General features: G+C 40.5%; 2 protein-coding genes and 1 long non-coding RNA gene across 5 annotated transcripts in view; all 3 read right to left on the bottom strand.

Moving 5' to 3' along the window:
• The window catches only part of LOC111607622 (NACHT, LRR and PYD domains-containing protein 3-like), a 392536-nt gene that overhangs the window by 327151 nt on the left and 42206 nt on the right, over nt 1-23179 (bottom strand). The window lies entirely within an intron of this gene.
• On the bottom strand, nt 1141-5451 carry LOC111607650. 2 transcript variants are annotated; one of them, XR_002752397.1, is made up of 3 exons: nt 5329-5451; nt 4559-4991; nt 1141-1651 (listed from the first exon to the last, which is right to left on the bottom strand). It is a non-coding gene; the product is annotated as an uncharacterized LOC111607650 (long non-coding RNA). The 2 variants fall into 2 exon arrangements; XR_002752396.1 differs by lacking the exon at nt 5329-5451 and having other exon boundaries at nt 4559-5218.
• The window catches only part of LOC102218939 (NACHT, LRR and PYD domains-containing protein 3-like), a 39014-nt gene continuing 24271 nt past the window's right edge, over nt 8437-23179 (bottom strand). The window contains exons 9-16 of one of the 2 annotated variants that reach the window (XM_023329666.1): nt 21395-23132; nt 16516-16695; nt 14761-14934; nt 12728-12901; nt 10695-10868; nt 9779-9952; nt 9089-9241; nt 8437-8569 (exon numbers count right to left, since the gene is read on the bottom strand). In XM_023329666.1, the coding sequence (XP_023185434.1) occupies nt 8560-8569; nt 9089-9241; nt 9779-9952; nt 10695-10868; nt 12728-12901; nt 14761-14934; nt 16516-16695; nt 21395-23132 (2777 nt within the window). In that variant the 3' untranslated portion in view covers nt 8437-8559. The remainder of the gene's footprint in view (nt 8570-9088; nt 9242-9778; nt 9953-10694; nt 10869-12727; nt 12902-14760; nt 14935-16515; nt 16696-21394; nt 23133-23179) is intronic. The other variant, XM_023329667.1, reaches the window with a different exon arrangement.

Raw genomic sequence — 23179 nt, 5'->3', positions numbered from 1 at the left:
ACTTCACCCAGCAGGTCTTACTGGTTCTGGTGAAGGTCGTTGCCGTGGTAACCCTTCCTGCCACCTGAATATTGGTCCCTTCTGACTGCGGCCCGGTCAGAACCGGTCCATTCAGTCTGGCAGTGTCTCTTCTGATATGTACAAACGGCTTCGTGTTCAAACAGAAGAGAGAAATAAGAGAGGAAATAAAGTTTTACAGGAAAACAGTTTAACAGCTGAACATATTTACACGTCTTATATACAGAACACACCACCGGGTCAGGGTCACACCATCAACGCCTACTCCACTTCCTGTTTCCAGAATAATTGATTGATTCATGGTTGGACCCAGAGGAGGAAATAAAAACCGATTATTTTACTGAGAGAACAGATAACAAACATGATGAGGAGCTTTTATTCTGAAGGAGCCTTCAGGAAGTCACAGCAGGCCGTCCAGGTTCTTCTGAATAAATTGGTGTTTCATATAAACTCAGCAAACATTTTGAATTTGACAGAAGTTGACTTGTAATTGAGTTTCCAATTCAGGAAGTGGCTAAAAAGCCTCCTATTGTTTCTACACCTTGAGCATCTTTAGTTTGTTAAAGTTTGAAAGATAAAATATTTAAACTCTTAAAATGTGGTCAAGATTATTCTACACCAATAGCAGAATACTTGAAGTTTGTGATTAGTGAGACTTTGACCATAAATCCAGGTAAAATCCAGGAGTTGGTAAACAACCTCTCACTGCCTGATGATCATCTTTCTGCATGGAGTCGAGCCTCTAGTTACCTCTCTGGTTTTTACCTCTTCATTATAGTTTGTAGTTTCTGTTTCTAGTATCTTTCTCCAGTTCACCTCTTGTGGTTTCTGGGCCTCCATGGTTTCAGGAGCCTTGTTGGTCCCAGATTCTCCTCCACTCCTCTGTTGTCGGCTGCAGCTCTGCTGTCCTCACATTCATCTGACGGATTTTTCTCCAGCAGCATTTGGATCTCAAACTCTCCACTTCCTGAAGAAGCTTCTCTGTAAAATAACTCCTTACTGAATTCTACATTTAGTAGAAATATAGAATCATCTGCAAGGATGAAGCTCAACCACACCTTGAACCAGGGAGCTTCTCCGTGACCTCAGTGACCTCTGACACAGTTTAAACCACTCTTTTTCCTATATGGAGGACGTGGTGACTGTGGTCCAGATGATTGTGGTCCAGTTACATCAAAAGCCCTGAAATCAACCTGGACTGAAGTTTTATGAATCAAAAGACTAAAAACTTGGTTTTAAATATTCTTTCCTTAGTGTAAAATTATCTGCACCTAGTTTGAAATCTAAGAATTGTAGTTTTTGAAGTAGATCCCATTAAAGATGCTCAAGGTCGTGACCTTTAGTCATTTCCTGTATTAAAAGCTGCAGTCGGAGCATCAAACATCAACATCATTCTGACTGTTTCCAGGATAATTTAACTTTTCATAAATATTTTCCTACCTTCAGACCGGAAGCTCAGCATCTTATCGTCTAAACCAGAGTTGTAGAGCTTTGATTCAGCTCTGTTGGAGCTGAAGCTCCAGTTTAGGAGCCACAGCTGCTGCTGGAGCCTGTTAGCATCGTTAGCATCGCTAGCTCCGCTCAGAGTCTCTGCGGGCTGTTTTCATCTCTGTGGAGCTGCTTCTAGTTCACACTGACAGATAAAACATTGATTTCATGTTAAAGTAGAAAGAAGATTTAAGAAATAAAACAGCAGAAACACGAAGAAACAACAAGGGCTTCATTAGCCAATCAGGAGCGGGAAACTAGCTAACTGCTAACTTAGCCTTCTGCCCCCTACTGGACTCAGTGTGTAACTACAACAACCAGAGTAAAGCTAGAGAGCTGATATGTGAAAAGCACTTCCTTTGGATTCTTTCAAAGTAAAACACAAGGAACTAAATTCTCCTGTAAATACATTTTAGCTCGTTAGTTTATTATATTATCAGAAGCATAAGAGTGTAATTTTATTAGGATGTTTAATAAATTATATAATTGGTCTCTGAAGCACAATTATATAACTATGCTGTTTTCTAGGAAAAAATTATATTTCATAAATATTCTCCTGACTCTAAACAGGAAACGCAGCATCTTGACCAGTTATTAATTCCATCAGGAAACATTAATATGTAATTTATTTAGGATATATAGATGAGTTATCTGTACGTAAATAAAACATCTATATATTAAATCAGCTGTCAGTCCTTTAGACAGACCATAATAATATTAATATTTATAATAATAAAGATATAAACGTGATCAACTTAACAGAAATCAGAAACCAGCTGCAGCTCTACAAACTCACCTCTATATTCAGAGCGGGGAATTTCCGCCCTCTGGTGGCCATAGTGGGAACTACAGTCCTGATAATGCTGCATTATTTACATTTAATATCCACTTAATGTGGAGTTTAGAGAAAAACTAACAGTCTTCCTGAGTCATATTGACAGTTTACTGACTCAAATATTATCCTGACATATTTTAATTCACTGTTTGGAGTTATATATATAATTAAAACAGTTTTAAATCATAAAATAAAGCTGCTGTGTTAAACTCTTAAAGATCGTTTTTCTGGTCAGACTGAATAAAATCCTGCATTGACTCTTATTTAACGACAGTAATGGAAGCTGACTTGATCTGACTTTATAACATTTTAAATTAAAACAAAGATCCGGTTGAACAATTTCCATTGATGCTGTAAATAATGAATAAATCCAGAAAGACGGCAGGGTGACCGATGGAGAAAGTCCTGATATGTGATGAAAATCGACTGTTTCATCTCATGTAGATCTGAACATATAAACTTATATCCAAGCATCATCATAGGTGGAGTCGTTGGTCCCGTCCGTATTAGCGCTAAATTTTCCTGCTGCCCTGAACACATCTTCAGTAAAACCAGCCTCCCTGAGGCCAATAGACCAGCGCTACGTTGCAGGAAAACTCTGAAGCTTCTTGGCTGGTTTTGGCCTCTAAACTGAGACGCTCTCATATGAAGTGAAATGTTGCACATTATAGGTGCTGGAGATGACCTTTAACCCCTCGCCGTCCCAGGTTTTAGGTAGTGTGGAGGTGAAGAGCCAGACTCCTGATCTGCTGTGAGTGACGTGACGCTCGGTGGAAGTCCTGCATCCTGTTCCATCTTCATGTTGGAGACGTGAGGCTTTGCTTCTCCTGTCTGGGATTTGATGGGAAACGAGTCACAAGATTCAGATGATTTCACAGTCGTCACTTTGACGATGCAAACTCTGGTTCCTCTCAGTGTTTGGTCTGTCAGAACGCTGCTCAGGTTCCTCCTCAAGGTTTTCCTGCTTTTCTTTAAAGTTTTACGACTTTAAATCCACACAAATAAACCATAGAAAGTCGGTTATTATCTCATCTTCTAATGCAAATTTTCATCCGTCAACAAAAGCTGGAAAACAAAACTGTTCTCCTGGAACAACAGCTGTTCAAACTGATCCATCACATCTGTGAGCAACATGGAGTTTATCTCTGTTTCATTTCAACTTTGACCTTTTATTCCTTCCTGTTGCATCAGAAACTTCCCGTCCTTAAAGTGAATCAGACGGTTTGAGTGAAACCAGGTTTCAGGTGGACTGAAGTCGTCTTCACTGTGAACTTCATCAACTTTCTGCTTCACAACAAAACCTTTCAAAGCCAAACACACATCCAAGCAGCTGAGTCACAAATGATCCAAGTTCAAATCTTGTGTTTCTTTTCTCTGGAGGATCTGCTCAGGACGTCTGGATCTGTTCTGAAGTGGATTTAATGCTACAGATCCGGAGGAAGTTTTAGTGTTTGGCTCTGAATCTATAGAGCTGCTATCATGTCTCATTTTAGCTCAAGTTTTTTCACCACAACAGAATAAAATCACATTTTGCCCCATTAACATGCTCTTTAAAGCTTTTTAAATGAAACTAGTACTTCATATTTCTGCTGAATTCAACTCTTGTAAATTGAACTCAGAGTATTTTTCTCTCTTCTGTTCCTGCAGATCATCAAACAGATCAGATGAAAAATAAAACTGAAAATCTTCAACATCCTGATCGACGTCTGGAAACTATTTGAAATAGAAACGTAAAATGTTCTGAGGTCGGTGACCGCCTCGTCGTCGGCCTGTTGCTACGCCTGCACGTGAAACCAGCAGAAACGCTGTCGCCATGGAAACGCTACGGGGACAGCTCTGGTCCAAACATGGAGGAGGCAGCATCATGCTGAGGGGAAGCTGGTCCCAGTTGATGTGAGTCATTTTGATGCTTTTCAAGGTCATAGTGAAAGTAAAAAGCTTCAACATATAAAACATTATTTTATTAAGATAAATATAGCCTTCTCAAAAATAAAAACACTTTTTACTCTGAAGAATTTTAAAGAACTCATAAAATTATAATTAGTTTTATTATAATGAAACTATTTTGGATAAAAACCAAATTAAAAACTAAAACTTTTCATAATAATGACAAAAAAGAATCTGAATTTGTAATAAAATCTTTTTCTATCAAAATAAAAGCCAATAAAAAGAGAAAAGTGTTTAAAGCCATAAAGTAGAAAGATAAATAAAGCGTACTTCTTGAGGAGGAGTCGGTCCAGCGCTCCGTCTGAGGTCGTCTCCATGGCGACCTTCAGCGTCTCCTTGACCTCTTTGAGCCGAGGGTCTCCGGTCCGACGCCCCGTGGATTTCAGAGCCTGAAGGCAGAGACGGCGAGGCGGACGGCGTCTCCGTGTCCGTCCTCTGGAGACTCACGCTGGGACGTCCTCCTGTCCCTCTGCCATGGTGGAGAACAGCAGATCCTCCAGGACGGCAGGACGCCGCCTTCCTTCTCCTGCAGGAAACACAGAGAGGCGGCGGCATGATGCTGCCACCGCCGGGCCCCCGAGGGCCGCCGGTGTCTGGGTGCTGCAGCAGCAGCCGGAACGAGCTGCGGCGATGAAGGCCTGGAGGAGTCTTCGTCACTCTGGGAGGTTTCCATGACAACTGTCAGCAAATCTCAGTCTGTTTTCTGCTAATGTCAAAAAAACACAATTTCACTGTTGCAGTGTTTCCATGAAATAAGAAATGAAATTAAAACCACATGTGAATAATTTATCTCCAGAGAAAAGTCATTAATATTCATGGCAGACACGGATGGAAAGTTCAAACTCATAACTCAGCCATGGTGGCGCTAGCGCTCATCATCTATCAGCCAATCAGAGGAGACGTCAGCGTCTCGTTCAGGCCTTGGAGCGATAAGCCCCGCCTACTGTAGAGCGGCTACCTGTGCTGCGTTTTGGGAAATTGTATTTTGACAGAAGAGCGGTGGATTCAACATGTTGGAACGACTCTCAGCTTTTTCTCACCTGATGCTGTGAAGCTCTGGAGGAGCCAGAAAAAACTAAAACAAACCATCATCCTCCAAACACTTCCTGCCGTCTTCCTGGTTTCCGCCCAGCAGTAACATCCGGCTGTTGATCACGTGACTCGTGGTGTGAAAAAAGTGTTTCGATTGGCTGAAAAACCTCCTCATCCTACCGCTAAAACTTTCATCCAAACCCCTCAGTGGGTTTATTCCGTTACATTTCTCAGTTTTTATAGTTGATGGAAACGGAGCGACTGTGGAGGGACACAAACGATGAGGCCGGGAATCGAACCAGCAACCCACCGACTGCAGGATGAACTCCTGCTGCTCCTGTTCTGATTTCCTTCACATTTGAGTTTCATCCACCAGAACATGATTTAATCCTGTTCCTGTTATTCCATGTAACATTCTGGAATAAAACCAGGGATTTAATCCACACAATGTTCAGATTTTTCTCCTTCCATGTTTCCAGCTGGTGGCCTCAGAGAACAGAAGATGTTTTAAAAGCAAAACTTTAAACCAGAATGAAAATCTAAAGCAACATCAAGCTGCATTGTAGCTGAAAAACCCATTGAGCTTCAGTGAAGCGGCTGAGATGAATCGTTCTCACCTCCATGTCCAACTGGAAACTCCTGACAGCAAAAACTGCAGAAAGTTTTAATCCCGTCGCCACTGACAGGCTGAACCAGATTCTTTGCTTCTCATTCCTGCTGCAGCTGCAGAGTCTCTTGTTCTTTCTAGTTTCCTCCATATGAATCCAGGAGAGAAATGTTTCTAATTAGATGTGACCTCTGACCTGAAGAATCCTCTGCAGACGAAGCTCATCTGCACTTTTTTCTTCTTCTTCTATTTTTATGGAAGTTGGTAAAAAACTTAAAGTGTCGCTGACACGATAAAACCACTGACATGATTTACAAAGATGAACTATTGACCTTTCATTGTGTGGACACAAAAACCTCCATCATGTGACCTGAAGGCCTCTGATTGGTGGCCTCTAGTGATGTCATCAGAGGCTGCTTGTTGCTCTGCAGGAGACAAAGTGTCTAAAGAGATTCTCCAGAAAGATCCGGCTGCTGCTGCAAAGAATCAGATCAACTGGGAATAAAGTTGGAATTTCAGTTTTCAGCTTTTCTTCAGCAGCTGAACCAGAATCTGCAGTTTCATCCTGGAAACCAGTTTTTCCTGGTTCTGCTCAATTCTTCCTCTAAAACCAGATGTGAGTCTCTGAGGTCAGAGGTTTCTGACATCAGGAGGAAGAGCAGCAGAACCAGTAAAGATACTGGAACCAGTTCAGCTCAGCAACTGGAAACTGCAGCTTTAAAAGAGTTTGTAGAAATCTGCTGTCAGAGTTTGTTGGTTCTGATCAGCAGGAAACCAGAACCCGACCAGAACCACAGCTCCATGAAGCCAGCTGCTTGGTTCTGAAGGAGAACCGGGCCGAGTTCTGGTTCTGGTTCCTCCACAGAGAGAAAACCCAGAGAGGAAAACAAGAAGAAGTGAAAACTCACCTGATCCAGACTCTGCTCTGCTGCTGCATGGAGTCGGAACCGGTTCTGATCCAAACCTGACTAGAGCTGACCCACCTGAGGCTCCGCCCCCGGACTCTCCTAAGGCCCCGCCCCCTGACTCTCCTGAGGCTCCGCCCCCAGACTCACCTGAGGCTCCGCCCCCTTCCAGGTGACATTAAACTCCTTTCCTTCCATGTTTCCTCTCTTTGTTTCCATGGTGATCTGAGCTGTGAAGCTCTGAGGTCAGATTTGAACTTTTCCAGGTTTTTCTCAGTTTTCTGCTCATTTCCAGCCAACATTTTATTGCAGGAAATCATTTCAGGAAGGAACCAGAAGATTCAGGAGTCTGGGAGATGAGACTGTAACCAACCTGAACACTGAGGCCCCAGAGCGCCCCCTGCAGGATCTGCTGCACCATTAACTAGACAGAAATGGCAGTTTTATACAAGTTATTATTCTAATTCAATAGCTGATTTAATTAATCGAGTTTTGATTATAGAAATGGTTCTCATCTGTTTTTTAAAATCATCTTTAGTCTGAATCCTGCAAAAATAAACTGCTGGCTAAATTAGTAGCTTAAAGCTGAAATCAACTTGAGATGTTTCTGCTTTTACTAATTTAAGCTTTTAAACTAAATGTGAAAACTTAAAATAATAATTTAAAAAGCAAAATGGCATGGAGGAATAAAATTAAGGTTCAGTTATTATATGTGTACACAGTCAGCTGCATAGAAAAAACCCAAAGATTTTTAAAAAACTTTATTTGGTCATTAAACTTAGACTTAGACTTGTACTTTATTGATCCCTCAGGAAAGTTACCAGCAGCTCCCAGGCAAAAAACAGAGATAACACACAGTAAGCAAAAGTGCAAAAGAATACAAAATACAAATTAAATACTAAGGTACACACCAAATGTGAGTAACCAAAACCTTAAATTATGCAAACATCCAGCAACCCACATTACATTAGAAGAAATATGAAAAATAATCAGAAACCAATCAGCACATTATCCCAGTGATTCTCTGAGGTTTGAATAAACCAGTAAAATCCCAGTAAAGAACCTGATGTGACACATCGAGTCCTAAAGTTCTCTAGAAAACTCAAAACATGAAATATGGAGTTAAAAAAGTCAAAACCAAAATATATAAAATCTTTTTTTCCAGGTTCCAGATGTTCCTGAAAACTGATCTAAGATCAGAGTTTCTGTGGGACATCCAGTTCTAAACTGGTTCAACTGGTTTCTGTGATGGAAGCTGAAGTTTCTCTGCAGTTTCCAGTAAAGCATCTTTTTATCTGTGGAGCTTTGAGGAACATTTTCATGTCAGCAGAAGGAAGAAGCAGCAGAGAAAAGAGGTTTGAAGTGTCTTTCATGGCTTCAAAGCTGAACTGAAAATGATTCCCATGTTTCCATTCTCAGACCATTTCTGGTTCCAGGATGAAAATGAATCAGGGAGAAAAAAGATCAACTTTCCAGTTGAATCCAGTTCAGATCAAAACTCCATGAAGCCTCTAAATGGAGCCCAGTTTGAATTGGATCTTTATTGATCCAAAGAGACAAACAATATCAGACACTAAATGACAACATGAGAAAATAAACAGGAGGGAAAACTTGGAGGTCAGAGGTCATCATCATGATCCAGTCAGAGTCTCTTTAGACTCAAACTGCTGCAGCTTCAACCTCTGAGGATCAGCAGGACACAGAGACCATTTTCTACTTTACTGAGATCAGTACAACCTGCAGAGAGAAGAAGGAAGGAGAGAGCAGATCAGTGAGTGTTTCCAGCCTCTCTCCAGCAGCAGTCAGTGACGCAGCACATCCACTAGATGGTTTCCAGGCTGCAGTCAGACTGATCTCAGAGCTGTGACCAAGATGAACCTGATCAGTTGTTTCCTGTTGAACTGAGAGAACAAACAGATCTGAGATCAGATCTGCTGCTGCCACAGTTTGATGGATGAGGACCACTGTCTCTAGACATGTTGGACGGCTGGACGCTGGAGTCCAGCTGGACTTCCTGGAGACATGGACACAGCAACAACACTCATCTTCACACCAACACAAACACAGGAACACAGCAAGCTGCTGCTCCTCTGATTGGCTGATTGCTGTCTCTGTGTCCAATCAGGAAGCCTGAACCATTCTCCTCCCACTGAGAAGCTGCAGCTTTACTGGGAACACTGGATCTTTGCTTTGATGCTAACTGGGTTTAGTTCAATATGCTGACAGCAGCTGGACTCACTACAAACATTTACTTACATTACTGTCTTTACAAAACGCTTCAGCTGCCAAACATCTGAATCCTTCAGGTTGTTCTCTCTCAGGTCCAGTCTTGTCAGACGGGTCGGGTTGGACTTCAGAGTTGAGGTCAAATAATCACAGCTGATCTTTGACAAACTGCAGCCCATCAATCTGAATAAAGAATAAAAGATGTGAGCTGAAGCCAACAGGATGCAGGTTAACCAGTCCAACAGAACCAGTTAAAGATTCTCATCAATATTAATGCCAACAAGCTGCTGCTTCAATAAAGACCTGCTGACTTCAGAACCAGAACCAGAACCAGAACCTGGTACTGGGTCATGTTGTGTTGGAGGATTTTAGTCAGTAAAATCATTCCAGGTTCTGATCAAAGTGTTGAAGCATCAATCATTGATTATTGATTTGTTCCTGTCAGATTCCAGGAATTCACTTTTCTAGACTGGGTTGAATGACCTTTGACCTTCTTCACATGAGGGGGATTTCTACACACTGGGGGTCCGAATGCTGTCCTGTTCTGACCTCAGATCAGCAGGTCCAACTCAGTTACACAGAGGGACTAAATTAAACTCTGGATCCAAGTCCAGGAACAAACTCAGAAAATATTTATTAGAACAGAAGAAATTAATTTGATTTATGATCAATTATATATAATTATTCACAGAAATATCAATAATTATAGAATTAAAATACCTCAATGTCTCCAGTCTGCAGCCTTCAGTCTGTAGAAAACCACAGAGCTCCTTCACTCCAGAACCTTCTGGGTTGGTGCTGTACAGGTCCAGTTCTGTCAGATGGGTCGGGTTGGACTTCAGAGCTGAGAACAGAGAAGTCCAGCTGGTCTCTGACAAACTGCATCTCCACAATCTGAATAAAGAATAAAAGCTGTGAGCTGAAGCCAACAGGATGCAGGTTAAAACTGAAATATGAACAAATAAATAATAAAAATGTAGAAAATTAATTTCCCTGAATGTAAAAGAAACATGATGAACTGATTCTAACATCTGATCCAGTCAAACTGGTTTAAAGAGTCCAAACCAGCAGAACCAGAACATTTGATCAATAAATAAACTCAAAGTTTTTCTAAATGTTTCTCAGGATCTTAAACTCAGTTGTCTGGATTTTTCAGACGAAGCTGAAGTTGGTTTCTGATTGCAGCTTCTGATCCAGGAAATGGATAAAGGGCGATTCCACCTAATTTAATCTACTATCAGCATCTTTAATCTACTAGAGTTAAAACACTACAACACCTCGACTCTTTAAACCTGGACTGGATGATTATCAACTAATAGCAGAAGATTTAAAACTAAGTGTGAAATATGTGGATCTTCAATAAAGGGAGATTTCATTCTCTCTGTTTTTGCACCTTGACCTTTGACCTGCTTCACATGAGGGGGATTTCTACACACTGGGGGTCCGAATGCTGTCCTGTTCTGACCTCAGATCAGCAGGTCCAACTCAGTTACACAGAGGGACTAAATTAAACTCTGGATCCAAGTCCAGGAACAAACTCAGAAAATATTTATTAGAACAGAAGAAATTAATTTGATTTATGATCAATTATATCTAATTATTCACAGAAATATCAATAATTATAGAATTAAAATACCTCAATTTCTCCAGTCTGCAGCCTTCAGTCTGTAGAAAACCACAGAGCTCCTTCACTACATAATCTCCCAGGTTGGTTCTGCTCAGGTCCAGTTTTGTCAGATGGGTCGGGTTGGACATCAGAGCTGAGAACAGAGAAGTCCAGCTGGTCTCTGACAACCTGCAGCCACTCAATCTGAATAAAGAATAAAAGATGTGAGCTGAAGCCAACAGGATGCAGGTTAAAACTGAAATATGAACAAATAAATAATAAAAATGTAGAAAATTAATTTCCCTGAATGTAAAAGAAACATGATGAACTGATTCTAACATCTGATCCAGTCAAACTGGTTTAAAGAGTCCAAACCAGCAGAACCAGAACATTTGATCAAAAAAGAAACTCAAAGTTTTTCTAAAAGTTTCTCAGGATCTTAAACTCAGTCGATGTTTTTCTCTCTCCATGTTTCCTTCCAGGCTCTGTATTAGCCGACTGCTCTGTACCATCATTTATCTACTGAGATATTTTATGTCTCCAGTTTTTGTTCATTAATCTATTAATGATGTTTTCTTGCTGGTTGTATTTTAACTGCAGTTCATTGCTAAGTATAACAGATGTAAACAGGTTTATTTCAATCCGTCTAATTCAGCGTTTTACAATATCCATTACAGCTCACATTCTGAAAGTTGATCATTTTCTCATTTTGTGCTGATTCAGTTACTGAACTATCAACTAGAAAATATTTAGCCTTTTCTCTGTCAGATTGATTTGGGTCATTTAGTTCAAGTTCTGATTCCTTCATCAGAGACGGCTGCAGAAATGGGAACATTATCATAAAGGATAAACCAGATTGTGAAGATGAATCATTTTAAATCTATTTTCCAGGTAAACCACATGAGAATGATTTCAGTGAACTGCTGAAGCTTGTTGCATACAAAGCATTACAAAGCTAAGATCTCACTTCCTGTCCTACAAAATAAGAGCTGAATCAAAATGTTTGAACAAAATGACTTTAACACCATAACCTTCACAAAGTCAGTATTTACTGCAGGACTGTTAATTAATTATCTTTCTATTATTTATGTCTCCTTAATGTCCAGGAACTCTGCCAGAAGACTGTGGTCATCCTGATAGAGTCTGACTGTCAGAACAAACTCAGATTTTCCTCTGGAAGCTGCTCTCAGTGGTTTGGAGGACGACTGACTTGGAATTTGCTCCATTATTGGAATTGACACTAAAATGGAAACTCATCACTTGCTTCCATTTTGTTTTGCTTTCTGCCAACATAAAACTCCTGCATGTGCTGCAGCTCCATATGAGCAGGCAGTCAAGACCCCAGAAAGCTTCCCTGTTTCTAGGAACCATTTCATCCAGAGTTAGTCGACTTTCTCTGTCCATCTCTGTCAGACTGTGAACCTTTAGTCTGAGCATGTGGAGAACCTCTCCTAACACACCTGCTTCAGATTCATGTGCTGCAGTCGTTGCTGGTTCTGATGTCTGGGAGCAGAATACTCATGTCCTGAAGAACCTGCAGCCTGTTAAGCTCAGAGAAAAACTCAGTTGTCTGGATTTTTCAGACGAAGCTGAAGTTGGTTTCTGATTGCAGCTTCTGATCCAGGAAATGGATAAAGGGCGATTCCACCTAATTTAATCTACTATCAGCATCTTTAATCTACTAGAGTTAAAACACTACAACACCTCGACTCTTTAAACCTGGACTGGATGATTATCAACTAATAGCAGAAGATTTAAAACTAAGTGTGAAATATGTGGATCTTCAATAAAGGGAGATTTCATTCTCTCTCTTTTTGCACCTTGACCTTTGACCTGCTTCACATGAGGGGGATTTCTACACACTGGGGGTCCGAATGCTGTCCTGTTCTGACCTCAGATCAGCAGGTCCAACTCAGTTACACAGAGGGACTAAATTAAACTCTGGATCCAAGTCCAGGAACAAACTCAGAAAATATTTATTAGAACAGAAGAAATTAATTTGATTTATGATCAATTATATATAATTATTCACAGAAATATCAATAATTATAGAATTAAAATACCTCAATGTCTCCAGTCTGCAGCCTTCAGTCTGTAGAAAACCACAGAGCTCCTTCACTCCAGAACCTTCTGGGTTGGTGCTGTACAGGTCCAGTTTTGTCAGATGGGTCGGTTTGGACTTCAGAGCTGAGAACAGAGAAGTCCAGCTGGTCTCTGACAAACTGCAACCCATCAAGCTGAATAAAGAATAAAAGATGTGAGCTGAAGCCAACAGGATGCAGGTTAAAACTGAAATATGAACAAATAAATAATAAAAATGTAGAAAATTAATTTCCCTGAATGTAAAAGAAACATGATGAACTGATTCTAACATCTGATCCAGTCAAACTGGTTTAAAGAGTCCAAACCAGCAGAACCAGAACATTTGATCAAAAAAGAAACTCAAAGTTTTTCTAAAAGTTTCTCAGGATCTTAAACTCAGTCGATGTTTTTCTCTCTCCATGTTTCCTTCCAGGCTCTGTATTAGCCGACTGCTCTGTACCATCATTTATCTACTGAGATATTTTATGTCTCCAGTTTTTGTTCATTAATCTATTAATGATGTTTTCTTGCTGGTTGTATTTTAACTGCAGCTCATTGCTAAGTATAACAGATGTAAACGGGTTTATTTCAATCCGTCTAATTCAGCGTTTTACAATATCCATTACAGCTCACATTCTGAAAGTTGATCATTTTCTCATTTTTTGCTGATTCAGTTACTGAACTATCAACTAGAAAATATTTAGCCTTTTCTCTGTCAGATTGATGAGGGTCATTTAGTTCAAGTTCTGAATCCTTCATCAGAGACGGCTGCAGAAATGGGAACATTATCATAAAGGATAAACCAGATTGTGAAGATGAATCATTTTAAATCTATTTTCCAGGTAAACCACATGAGAATGATTTCAGTGAACTGCTGAAGCTTGTTGCATACAAAGCATTACAAAGCTAAGATCTCACTTCCTGTCCTACAAAATAAGAGCTGAATCAAAATGTTTGAACAAAATGACTTTAACACCATAACCTTCACAAAGTCAGTATTTACTGCAGGACTGTTAATTAATTATCTTTCTATTATTTATGTCTCCTTAATGTCCAGGAACTCTGCCAGAAGACTGTGGTCATCCTGATAGAGTCTGACTGTCAGAACAAACTCAGATTTTCCTCTGGAAGCTGCTCTCAGTGGTTTGGAGGACGACTGACTTGGAATTTGCTCCATTAGTGGAATTGACACTAAAATGGAAACTCATCATTGGCTTCCATTTTGTTTTGCTTCCTGCCAACATCAAACTCCTGCATGTGCTGCAGCTCCATATGAGCAGGCAGTCAAGTCCTCAGAAAGCTTCCCTGTTTCTAGGAACCATTTCATCCAGAGTTAGTCGACTTTCTCTGTCCACCTCTGTCAGACTGTGAACCTTTAGTCTGAGCATGTGGAGAACCTCTCCTAACACACCTGCTTCAGATTCATGTGCTGCAGTCGTTGCTGGTTCTGATGTCTGGGAGCAGAATACTCATGTCCTGAAGAACCTGCAGCCTGTGGAGCTCAGAGAAAAACTCAGTTGTCTGGATTTTTCAGACGAAGCTGAAGTTGGTTTCTGATTGAAGCTTCTGACTCAGGAAATGGATAAAGGGCGATTCCACCTAATTTAATCTACTATCAGCATCTTTAATCTACTAGAGTTAAAACACTACAACACCTCGACTCTTTAAACCTGGACTGGATGATTATCAACTAATAGCAGAAGATTTAAAACTAAGTGTGAAATATGTGGATCTTCAATAAAGGGAGATTTCATTCTCTCTCTTTTTGCACCTTGACCTTTGACCTGCTTCACATGAGGGGGATTTCTACACACTGGGGGTCCGAATGCTGTCCTGTTCTGACCTCAGATCAGCAGGTCCAACTCAGTTACACAGAGGTACTAAATTAAACTCTGGATCCAAGTCCAGGAACAAACTCAGAAAATATTTATTAGAACAGAAGAAATTAATTTGATTTATGATCAATTATATCTAATTATTCACAGAAATATCAATAATTATAGAATTAAAATACCTCAATGTCTCCAGTCTGCAGCCTTCAGTCTGTAGAAAACCACAGAGCTCCTTCACTACAGAATCTTCCAGGTTGGTGCTGATCAGGCCCAGTTTTGTCAGATGGGTCGGGTTGGACTTCAGAGCTGAGAACAGAGAAGTCCAGCTGGTCTCTGATAAACTGCAGTAATTCAATCTGAATAAAGAATAAAAGATGTGAGCTGAAGCCAACAGGATGCAGGTTAAAACTGAAATATGAACAAATAAATAATAAAAATGTAGAAAATTAATTTCCCTGAATGTAAAAGAAACATGATGAACTGATTCTAACATCTGATCCAGTCAAACTGGTTTAAAGAGTCCAAACCAGCAGAACCAGAACATTTGATCAAAAAAGAAACTCAAAGTTTTTCTAAAAGTTTCTCAGGATCTTAAACTCAGTCGATGTTTTTCTCTCTCCATGTTTCCTTCCAGGCTCTGTATTAGCCGACTGCTCTGTACCATCATTTATCTACTGAGATATTTTATGTCTCCAGTTTTTGTTCATTAATCTATTAATGATGTTTTCTTGCTGGTTGTACTTTAACTGCAGCTCATTGCTAAGTATAACAGATGTAAACGGGTTTATTTCAATCCGTCTAATTCAGCGTTTTACAATATCCATTACAGCTCACATTCTGAAAGTTGATCATTTTCTCATTTTGTGCTGATTCAGTTACTGAACTATCAACTAGAAAATATTTAGTCTTTTCTCTGTCAGATTGATGAGGGTCATTTAGTTCAAGTTCTGAATCCTTCATCAGAGACGACTGATGAACGATTGCCCTGCGACAGACTGGTGACCTGTCCAGGGTGAACCCCACCTCTCGCCCGGAACATTAGCTGGAGAGGAATCAGGACCTCCTGACCCAGTAGCGACAAGGTGTTACGTCCACAAAGGGCACAACATATTGAGGACACGAAGACAAAAATGAGGATTCAAAAGTAATTTTTATTTTCAATTCTCTCGACCTTTTTGTTTAAGATGAGCTTCTTTTGATTTTTCTGTGAAGAAAAAGAGAATTAAATCCTCGGTTCCCCGTGTCCCAAAAAAGAAAGAACACAAAAATCCCAAAGTATGAACAGAAAGTTGGACCTGATGAGCCGATCAAAAAGAACAAAACGGTACAGCAGGAGGCCAACCCTATACAGGGCCGTCGAAGCCCCTGCTAGTACCGGACTACAAGAAAAAAGAAACTACTGTTAAAGAAAAATCGAAAACAGGACAACTGGTCCCACCAGGTCAAAAATTACAACAAAAACAAAACATCAACCAGACAAACAGCTAACAAAACTACCGTGTGGCAGGCTGGAGACGTGCGCACCGCGTCAGAACGCATCCTCGGTGTTGGTTGGGAGTGGGCGACGCCCTTACCTGGCGCAACCCAGCCTATTTATAGGCTGTCCAACAGCGTCACAAATTAACGGACCAAATTACAAGAAAGAATTATCAAAACTCTAAAGTATATTAAACAACAACAACAAAAATCATACAACTAACTTCTATACAAAATAATCCAAGTAAAAAAAAAAAATAGACAGAAATAAATACAATGTGCCGGAGCACATAACACAAGGGTATAAGAAAATGGATGGATGGAGGTAAAATGTTTTTGAGATTTTATTCTGACATTTAAACAGATTGTTTTAAAAGACAATATATTAAATTAACTTATTAATTAAGCTAATGATTAAAGAATCAATGAATGATTTTATTGGATAAATAGAGAAAACAAACCTCAGTTTCTTCACTTTACTGACTGAACTCTCCAGGATCTCAACCAGAGGCTTCAGATCAGAGTCTCCACCTCCATATATGAAGATCTGATTTATTTCCAGTTCAGTCAGATCTGGGTTGGACTTCAGAGCCGAGGCCAAAACTTCACATTCAGCCTTTTGGAGCGTCCAGCCACCAAGTCTGTGATTAGAGAAGAAAGTCAGTTCTAATGAAATCAATCTGGATCATAAACAGACTAAAATATAACAGTGATATCATCATATATTCCTTTATTTAACCAGGTAAATCCCATTGAGATCTAGATCTCATTTTCAAGAGGGACCTGGGCAAAAAATTTGCAATACATAGCAACCTGGTTAATAGATACAAACAATTAATACATATGCACAAGTATAAAACAATAAAAACAATGACACTGTTTCATAGAATCCTGTTGCCTATCTTTAAGAACTGATCGAAATAAGTCCAGTGAAATCATTTCCGACATCTTAAGTTCAGACTGCAACTGATTCCACGCTGTGGGGGCAAAACACTGAATGCCTGCTTCCCTTTTTCAGTTTGAAAGCGTGGGACATGCAGAAGAATAAAGTTATTGGAGTGAAAAGAACGAAAACTGACAGTTCTATGTAGGAGAGTGGATAAATATGCTGGGGTTAGACCGAGTAAAGATTTATACATCAGGATCATTAAATGATTGTTTCTCCGTTCACTTAAAGGAGCCAATCAGCTTTTGCATACAAATCCCAATGATGTGTCAAACGTCGACTACCGGTTATAAATCTTAAAACGCAATGATACACAGTATTTAATGATTGAAGACATTTGGTCGAAGCATTCATATATAAAACATCTCCATAATCCAAAAGTGGCAGGAAAGTTGCTGCTACCAATTTTCTTCTAGCTTTGAGTGTAAAATAAGATCCATTTTGATAATAAAACCCAATCTTCATTTTCAATGTCCGTAGTAGATTTGCTATGTGATTTTTAAAAGAGAGTTCATTATCTAGAATAAAACCAAGATATTTATAATTACTGACAAACTTGATTTGTGCTCCTACAGCAGCGGTCAGCAATAGGGAAGTTTCTGGTAGTTTTCTAGCATGTGAGAAAATCATTGCTTTTGTCTTGTCCACATTCAAAACCAACTTCAGAGTTTGTAAACGTGTTTGAACTACATTAAAAGCAGACTGCAAATACTGTATTGCCTGCGATAGTGATGCAGAATAGCAGTATATTATTAAATCGTCTGCATAAAAATGATAAAAAGCATTTGACAGATTGTCACATAAGTTATTTATATAAATAGAGAATAAAAGTGGACCCAGAACTGAGCCCTGTGGTACACCATTTATAATAGTAAGGATAGAAGAAGTGAAGCCAGTTGAACTCTCTGGGTTCTGTTTGACAGATAGTCAGATACCAACATGGTGGCTTGATGCTAGAGCCAATCCTGTGTAGAATCTCAATTAAAAGCCTGATTTACTGTCAAATGCCTTTGATAGATCAATAAATAAAGCAACACAATGTTTTTATTATCAAGAGCCTGGATAAGATCATTACAAACCTTTAAAGTGGCAGTAACAGTGCTATGTTTCTTTATAAAACCAGACTGTACATTTTGTAAAACACAATTTGAATCTAAAAAAACCTTCGATTGATCTGAAACTAATTTTTAAAAGATTTTTTCTAGGATTCATAGTTTATAAATTGGTCTGTAATTGTTTACCTGTGACGATTTCCCACCTTTAAATAGAGGCAAAACAAATGTTGATTTCCAGACACTTGGGATTTTGTTAGAGATTAGATTAAAATATGAGACAATGGCTCTGCTATAAACTCTGCAGCCAACTTTAGATAAAAAGGATCCAGGTTTTCTGGCCCTGCTGATTTTCTGCTGTCTGTTTTTAATTCTCTAATAATCTCAGCTGTACAAATAGGGGAAAAGTTAAAAGTGGTGGAATTACAATCATTATTCAAAAACAGCTCATCAGTATTTACATTTGGCCGAATGAATTTAAATCATTAAATAGAGAGCCTACAGAGATAAAAAGCTCATTAAGATAATTTAAAACTGCTAATTTATCAGAAACCATTTTACTTTTTTTCCAAACAAACTTTGGAAAGTCCCTCAGTGGCTCAGCAGCTGATTCACTGTTTTACTAAATTTCTTTGGATCATTTACATTTTTGTCATCTCAGCAAGGAAATAATCTGACTTTGCTTTCTTAATTAATGAGGCGCATTTATTCCTCAGTTTCCTAAAACAAAGCCAGCTCTCCTCAGTATTGATTGTTCTTGTTCAAGCTGCATCTCTTTGTTTAAGCAGAACCCCAATCTCTGAGGAAAACCAAGGATTATTTCTCCCCTTCACCCTAATTTTACGTTTAGGAGCATGTTCATTTATTAGTCTTGAAAAGTCTTCATAAAAATACTCCCAGGCAAAGTCTACGTTATCAAAAAGAGAAACCCTATTCCAGTTGAAAAGTAGCAAATCATGAACAAAAGCTTGTTCATTTAAGTGTTTTAGATCTCTTTTGAACAAGATACGTGGTTTGGGTTTTAGTAACTTAAGATTTCTAACTGCACCTACTGAACAATGATCACTAAAGTCGTTTGCAAAAACTCCTATCTCTGTGTTTTTATGTGGAGCGTTTGTCATAATTAAATCAAGGAGTGATGATTTTACTCCTCCTTGGGCTGCCACCTTATCGTGGTGGAGGGTTTCAGTGCCCCAGTGATCCTAGGAGCTATGCCCCTGGTAGGGTCACCCAAGGCAGACAGGTCCTAGGTGAGGGACCAGACAAAGCGCAGCTCGAAGACCCCAATGATGAAGGAAATCCTTGGACTTGGTGTTCCCTCACCCGGACGCGGGTCACCGGGGCCCCACTCTGGAGCCAGGCCTGGAGGGGGGCACGATGGCGAGCGCCTGGTGGCCGGGCTTTTACCCATGGAGCCCGGCTGGGCTCAGCCCGAAGAGGAAACATGGGTCCCCCCTCCCATGGGCCCACCACCTGTGACAGGGGCCAAAAGGGTTGGGTGCATTGTGAGATGGGTGGCTTCCCTCATTCTTGTTCATTAATGAGGGAAGAAGGGCGCTCCAGCCTGTCGGATTGGAGCAGCATCTGCCATTAAGCGGGCGCTGTACCGGTCCGTCGTGGTGAAGAGAGAGCTGAGAAAAAAAGCGAATCTCTCAATTTACCGGTCGATCTACGTTCCCACCCTCATCTATGGTCATGAGCTTTGGGTCATGACCGAAAGATCGAGATCGTGGATACAAGCGGCCGAAATGGGTTTTCTCCGTAGGGTGGCTGGGCTCTCCCTTAGAGATAGGGTGAGAAGCTCAGTCATCCGGGAGGGACTCAGAGTAGAGCCGCTGCTCCTTCACGTCGAGAGGAGCCAGTTGAGGAAGCTTCCTGGACGCCTCCCTGGTGAGGGGTTTCGGGCACGTCCCACCGGGAGGAGGCCACGGGGCAGACCCAGGACACACTGGAGGGACTATGTCTCTCGGCTGGCCTGGGAACGCCTCGGGATTCCCCCGGAAGAGCTAGAAGAAGTGGCTGGGGAGAGGGAAGTGTGGGCCTCCTTTCTGAAGCTGCTACCCCCCCGACCCGACCTCGGATAAGCGGAAGAAGATGGATGGATGGATGGATGGAGAGATAAGAGTGATAATTGGTTGGTTTGACCCAACATGTGGAGCTAAATGGAAAGAGATGGATTTGTCCTACAGTGAGATCAGTGTCTTATTAAAAGATAAATAGATGCAGACCTAATAAAAGTACCATTGGACACATGGCAGAAAATATTAAAGCCAGGAGAAACTAAAAGAAGTGTTCAGATTTAGTGATGGCTGATTATGATAGAGATTTCCTCCCTGCAAGTAAAGATCAGAGATTCACACAGTGAATTAAAATAATTTTAGACTCATCTAATGGAAAAACGTCCCAAAAAAACAACATCCAGACTATATTTATGTCTACAAATGGGGAGAAAATTTAACACAACATTCATTAAAGCTAAACCAAAGAATCCAAAATAACAATAACTGATGATGTTTGGTTAAATATTTGCATTTCTGTGATTCACAGCTCAAGTTCAGGCCTGTGGAAGAAATTTTATTGGAAAAACTTGGTGAGTTTTTTAGTTTCCTCCAACATTAAGAGTAAACGATGTAACGACCCTGAAAAGGCAAAATGTTGGAGGAACTGTGGGAATGTGTCTGCAGGACATTTTCATGCCTTTATAGGAATGTATTGAGATCGCCCCCTACTGGTCGGAGGTGATACAGGAAATTAAAATATGATGGACTTAAATTTAACCTGTGATTTTACTGAGGTCTACTCAGGTAGTTTACGTCAAGGACTGAAGAAGTCAGACAGATCTCTAATATTAATATTACTAGCAGCACAAAGAAAGCTGTAACTCACAAGTGGTTGATGTGGAACCACCATCATCTTTGGACTGGAAGGAAATAATTAAGGAAATTCATCCAATGGAGAGACTGACTTTCATTGAGACTTTCTGCTGATAAATAAAAAATATTGGAAGAAATGAAACGTCCACCTGAACCTGGCACCAAATGTAGGATCAATGTAATCATCTCTTTTTAATTGTGAATGTTCTCACTTTGGGTTTTACCCTTTTTTATTATTTAATTGTCTTTGTTCAACAAGATACTTTGCAGGTTTTGTTAGTGGAGATCTGAATGTTAAATGTATTTATATCTCTAAAACTGCAAAAATAACAAAATATAAAGTTAAATAAATAGTCCAGAGGATGAAGGAAGAAGTTAAAGACCAAAAACATCCAGAAGCAGAAGAAGAAGAAACAGGAGGACAATAGAGCTGAATCAGCATTCACACAATGAAAACATCTGGACTCACCGAGCCTTTCTGCAGTTCCTCACAGCTGGAACCAGTCTCTGTAGTCCTGATTCTGATGTGTTGTACTTCTTCAGGTCCAACTCATCCAGAACCTCTGACATCTGCAGCATGAAGGCCAGAGCTGAACAGTCAGTCACTGAGAGCTTCTTCCCTGAATCCAGCATCCGTTGGATCTCCTGATAAAATGAGACGTCGTTCATCTCCACCAGACAGTAGAAGATGTTAATGCTTCTGTCAGTAGAGATTATATCAGTGTTCATCTCCTTCAGGTTGGTGATGATTCTCTGGATGGTTCCTGGACTGTTCTCTGTCTGACCCAGCAGGCCTCCTAAGATGCTCTGGTTGGACTCCACAGTGAGACCATGAAGGAAGCGGACAAACAGGTCCAGGTGGCCATTTTCACTGCTGAGGGATTTCTTCATGACTTTCTTCATGAACTCATCTAGAGATGTTTCTCTGTATTCTTCTCCCAGGAACGTCTTGATCACCTCTGACTTCCTGCTGGTGAAACAGTGGAGCATGTAGACTGCAGCCAGAAACTCCTGGATGCTCAGATGAACAAAGGAGTAGACGGAGATGTTGCGCGTCCCTCTCTCTCTTTTAAACATTTCAGTGAACACTCCTGAGAACAACGCAGCATCTTTGATGTTGATGCCGCACTGTTTGAGCTCTTTGTCATAGAAGATCAGGTTTCCCTTCAGCAGCTGCTCAAAAGCCAGTTTTCCTAGAGACTCAATCAGCTTTATGTCCTCTGGATCTTCTTCAGCTCCTCCAAACTTTTTCTTCTTGATTTTGAGTTGAACCTCCAGGAACTCTATGTACATCTCAGTCAGGGTCTTGGGCAGCTCTCCTCCCTCTCTGGTCTTCATCACATTCTCCAGAACATTAGCAGTGATCCAGCAGAAAACTGGGATGTGACACATGATGTGGAGAGTTTTTGATTTCTGGATGTGGGAGGTGATCCTGCTGGCCTTCTCTTCATCATCTCTGAATCTCTTCCTGAAGTATTCCTCCTTCTGGGGGTCAGTGAACCCTCTGACCTCTGTTACCATGTCGGTGAACTCAGCAGGAATCTGATTGGCTGCTGCAGGTCGTGTGGTTATCCAGAGGAGAGCAGAGGGAAGCAGTTCCCCCCTGATGAGGTTTGTCACCAGAACATCCACTGAGCTGGACTCTGTAACATCAGTCAGGATCGGATTGTTGTTGAAATTCAGAGTAAATCGACTTTCATCCAGACCATCAAAGATGAACAGAACCTGGAACGTTTCAAAGCTGCTGATTTCTTTAGTTTTAGTGAAGCGCTCATGAATCAGTTCCACCAAGCTGACCTTTTTTTCTTTCAACATATTCAGCTCTCTGAAAGTGAATGGAAATATGAAATCAATGTTCTGGTTGGTTTTGCCTTCAGCCCAGTCCAGAGTGAACTTCTGTGTTAACAGTGTTTTCCCAATGCCAGCCACTCCCATGGTCATCACTTTTCTGATTGGTTGATCTCTTCCTGGTGGGACTTTAAAGAGGTCTTCTCTTCTGATTGTTTCTTGTTTCCTGGATGCTGTTTCAATGTGTCTGACCTCATGTTCCTGGTTGACCTCTCTAGTTAACCCCTCTGTGATGTGGAGCTCTGTGTAGATCTGGTCCAGAACGGTTTTATTTCCATGTTCAGCGACGCCTTCAAAGAGACTCTGGAACTTCATCTTCAGAGACGCTTTAAGTTCACGTTGACACCGAATATCAAAATCTGAAGAAAGAGACAAAGACAGGAGAGGAGACACTTCAGCTGAACAT

The sequence above is a fragment of the Xiphophorus maculatus genome, chromosome 24 (assembly GCF_002775205.1).
Source record: "Xiphophorus maculatus strain JP 163 A chromosome 24, X_maculatus-5.0-male, whole genome shotgun sequence".
NCBI classification, from domain to species: domain Eukaryota; kingdom Metazoa; phylum Chordata; class Actinopteri; order Cyprinodontiformes; family Poeciliidae; genus Xiphophorus; species Xiphophorus maculatus.
This window is presented reverse-complemented; position numbering and strand designations above follow the sequence as displayed.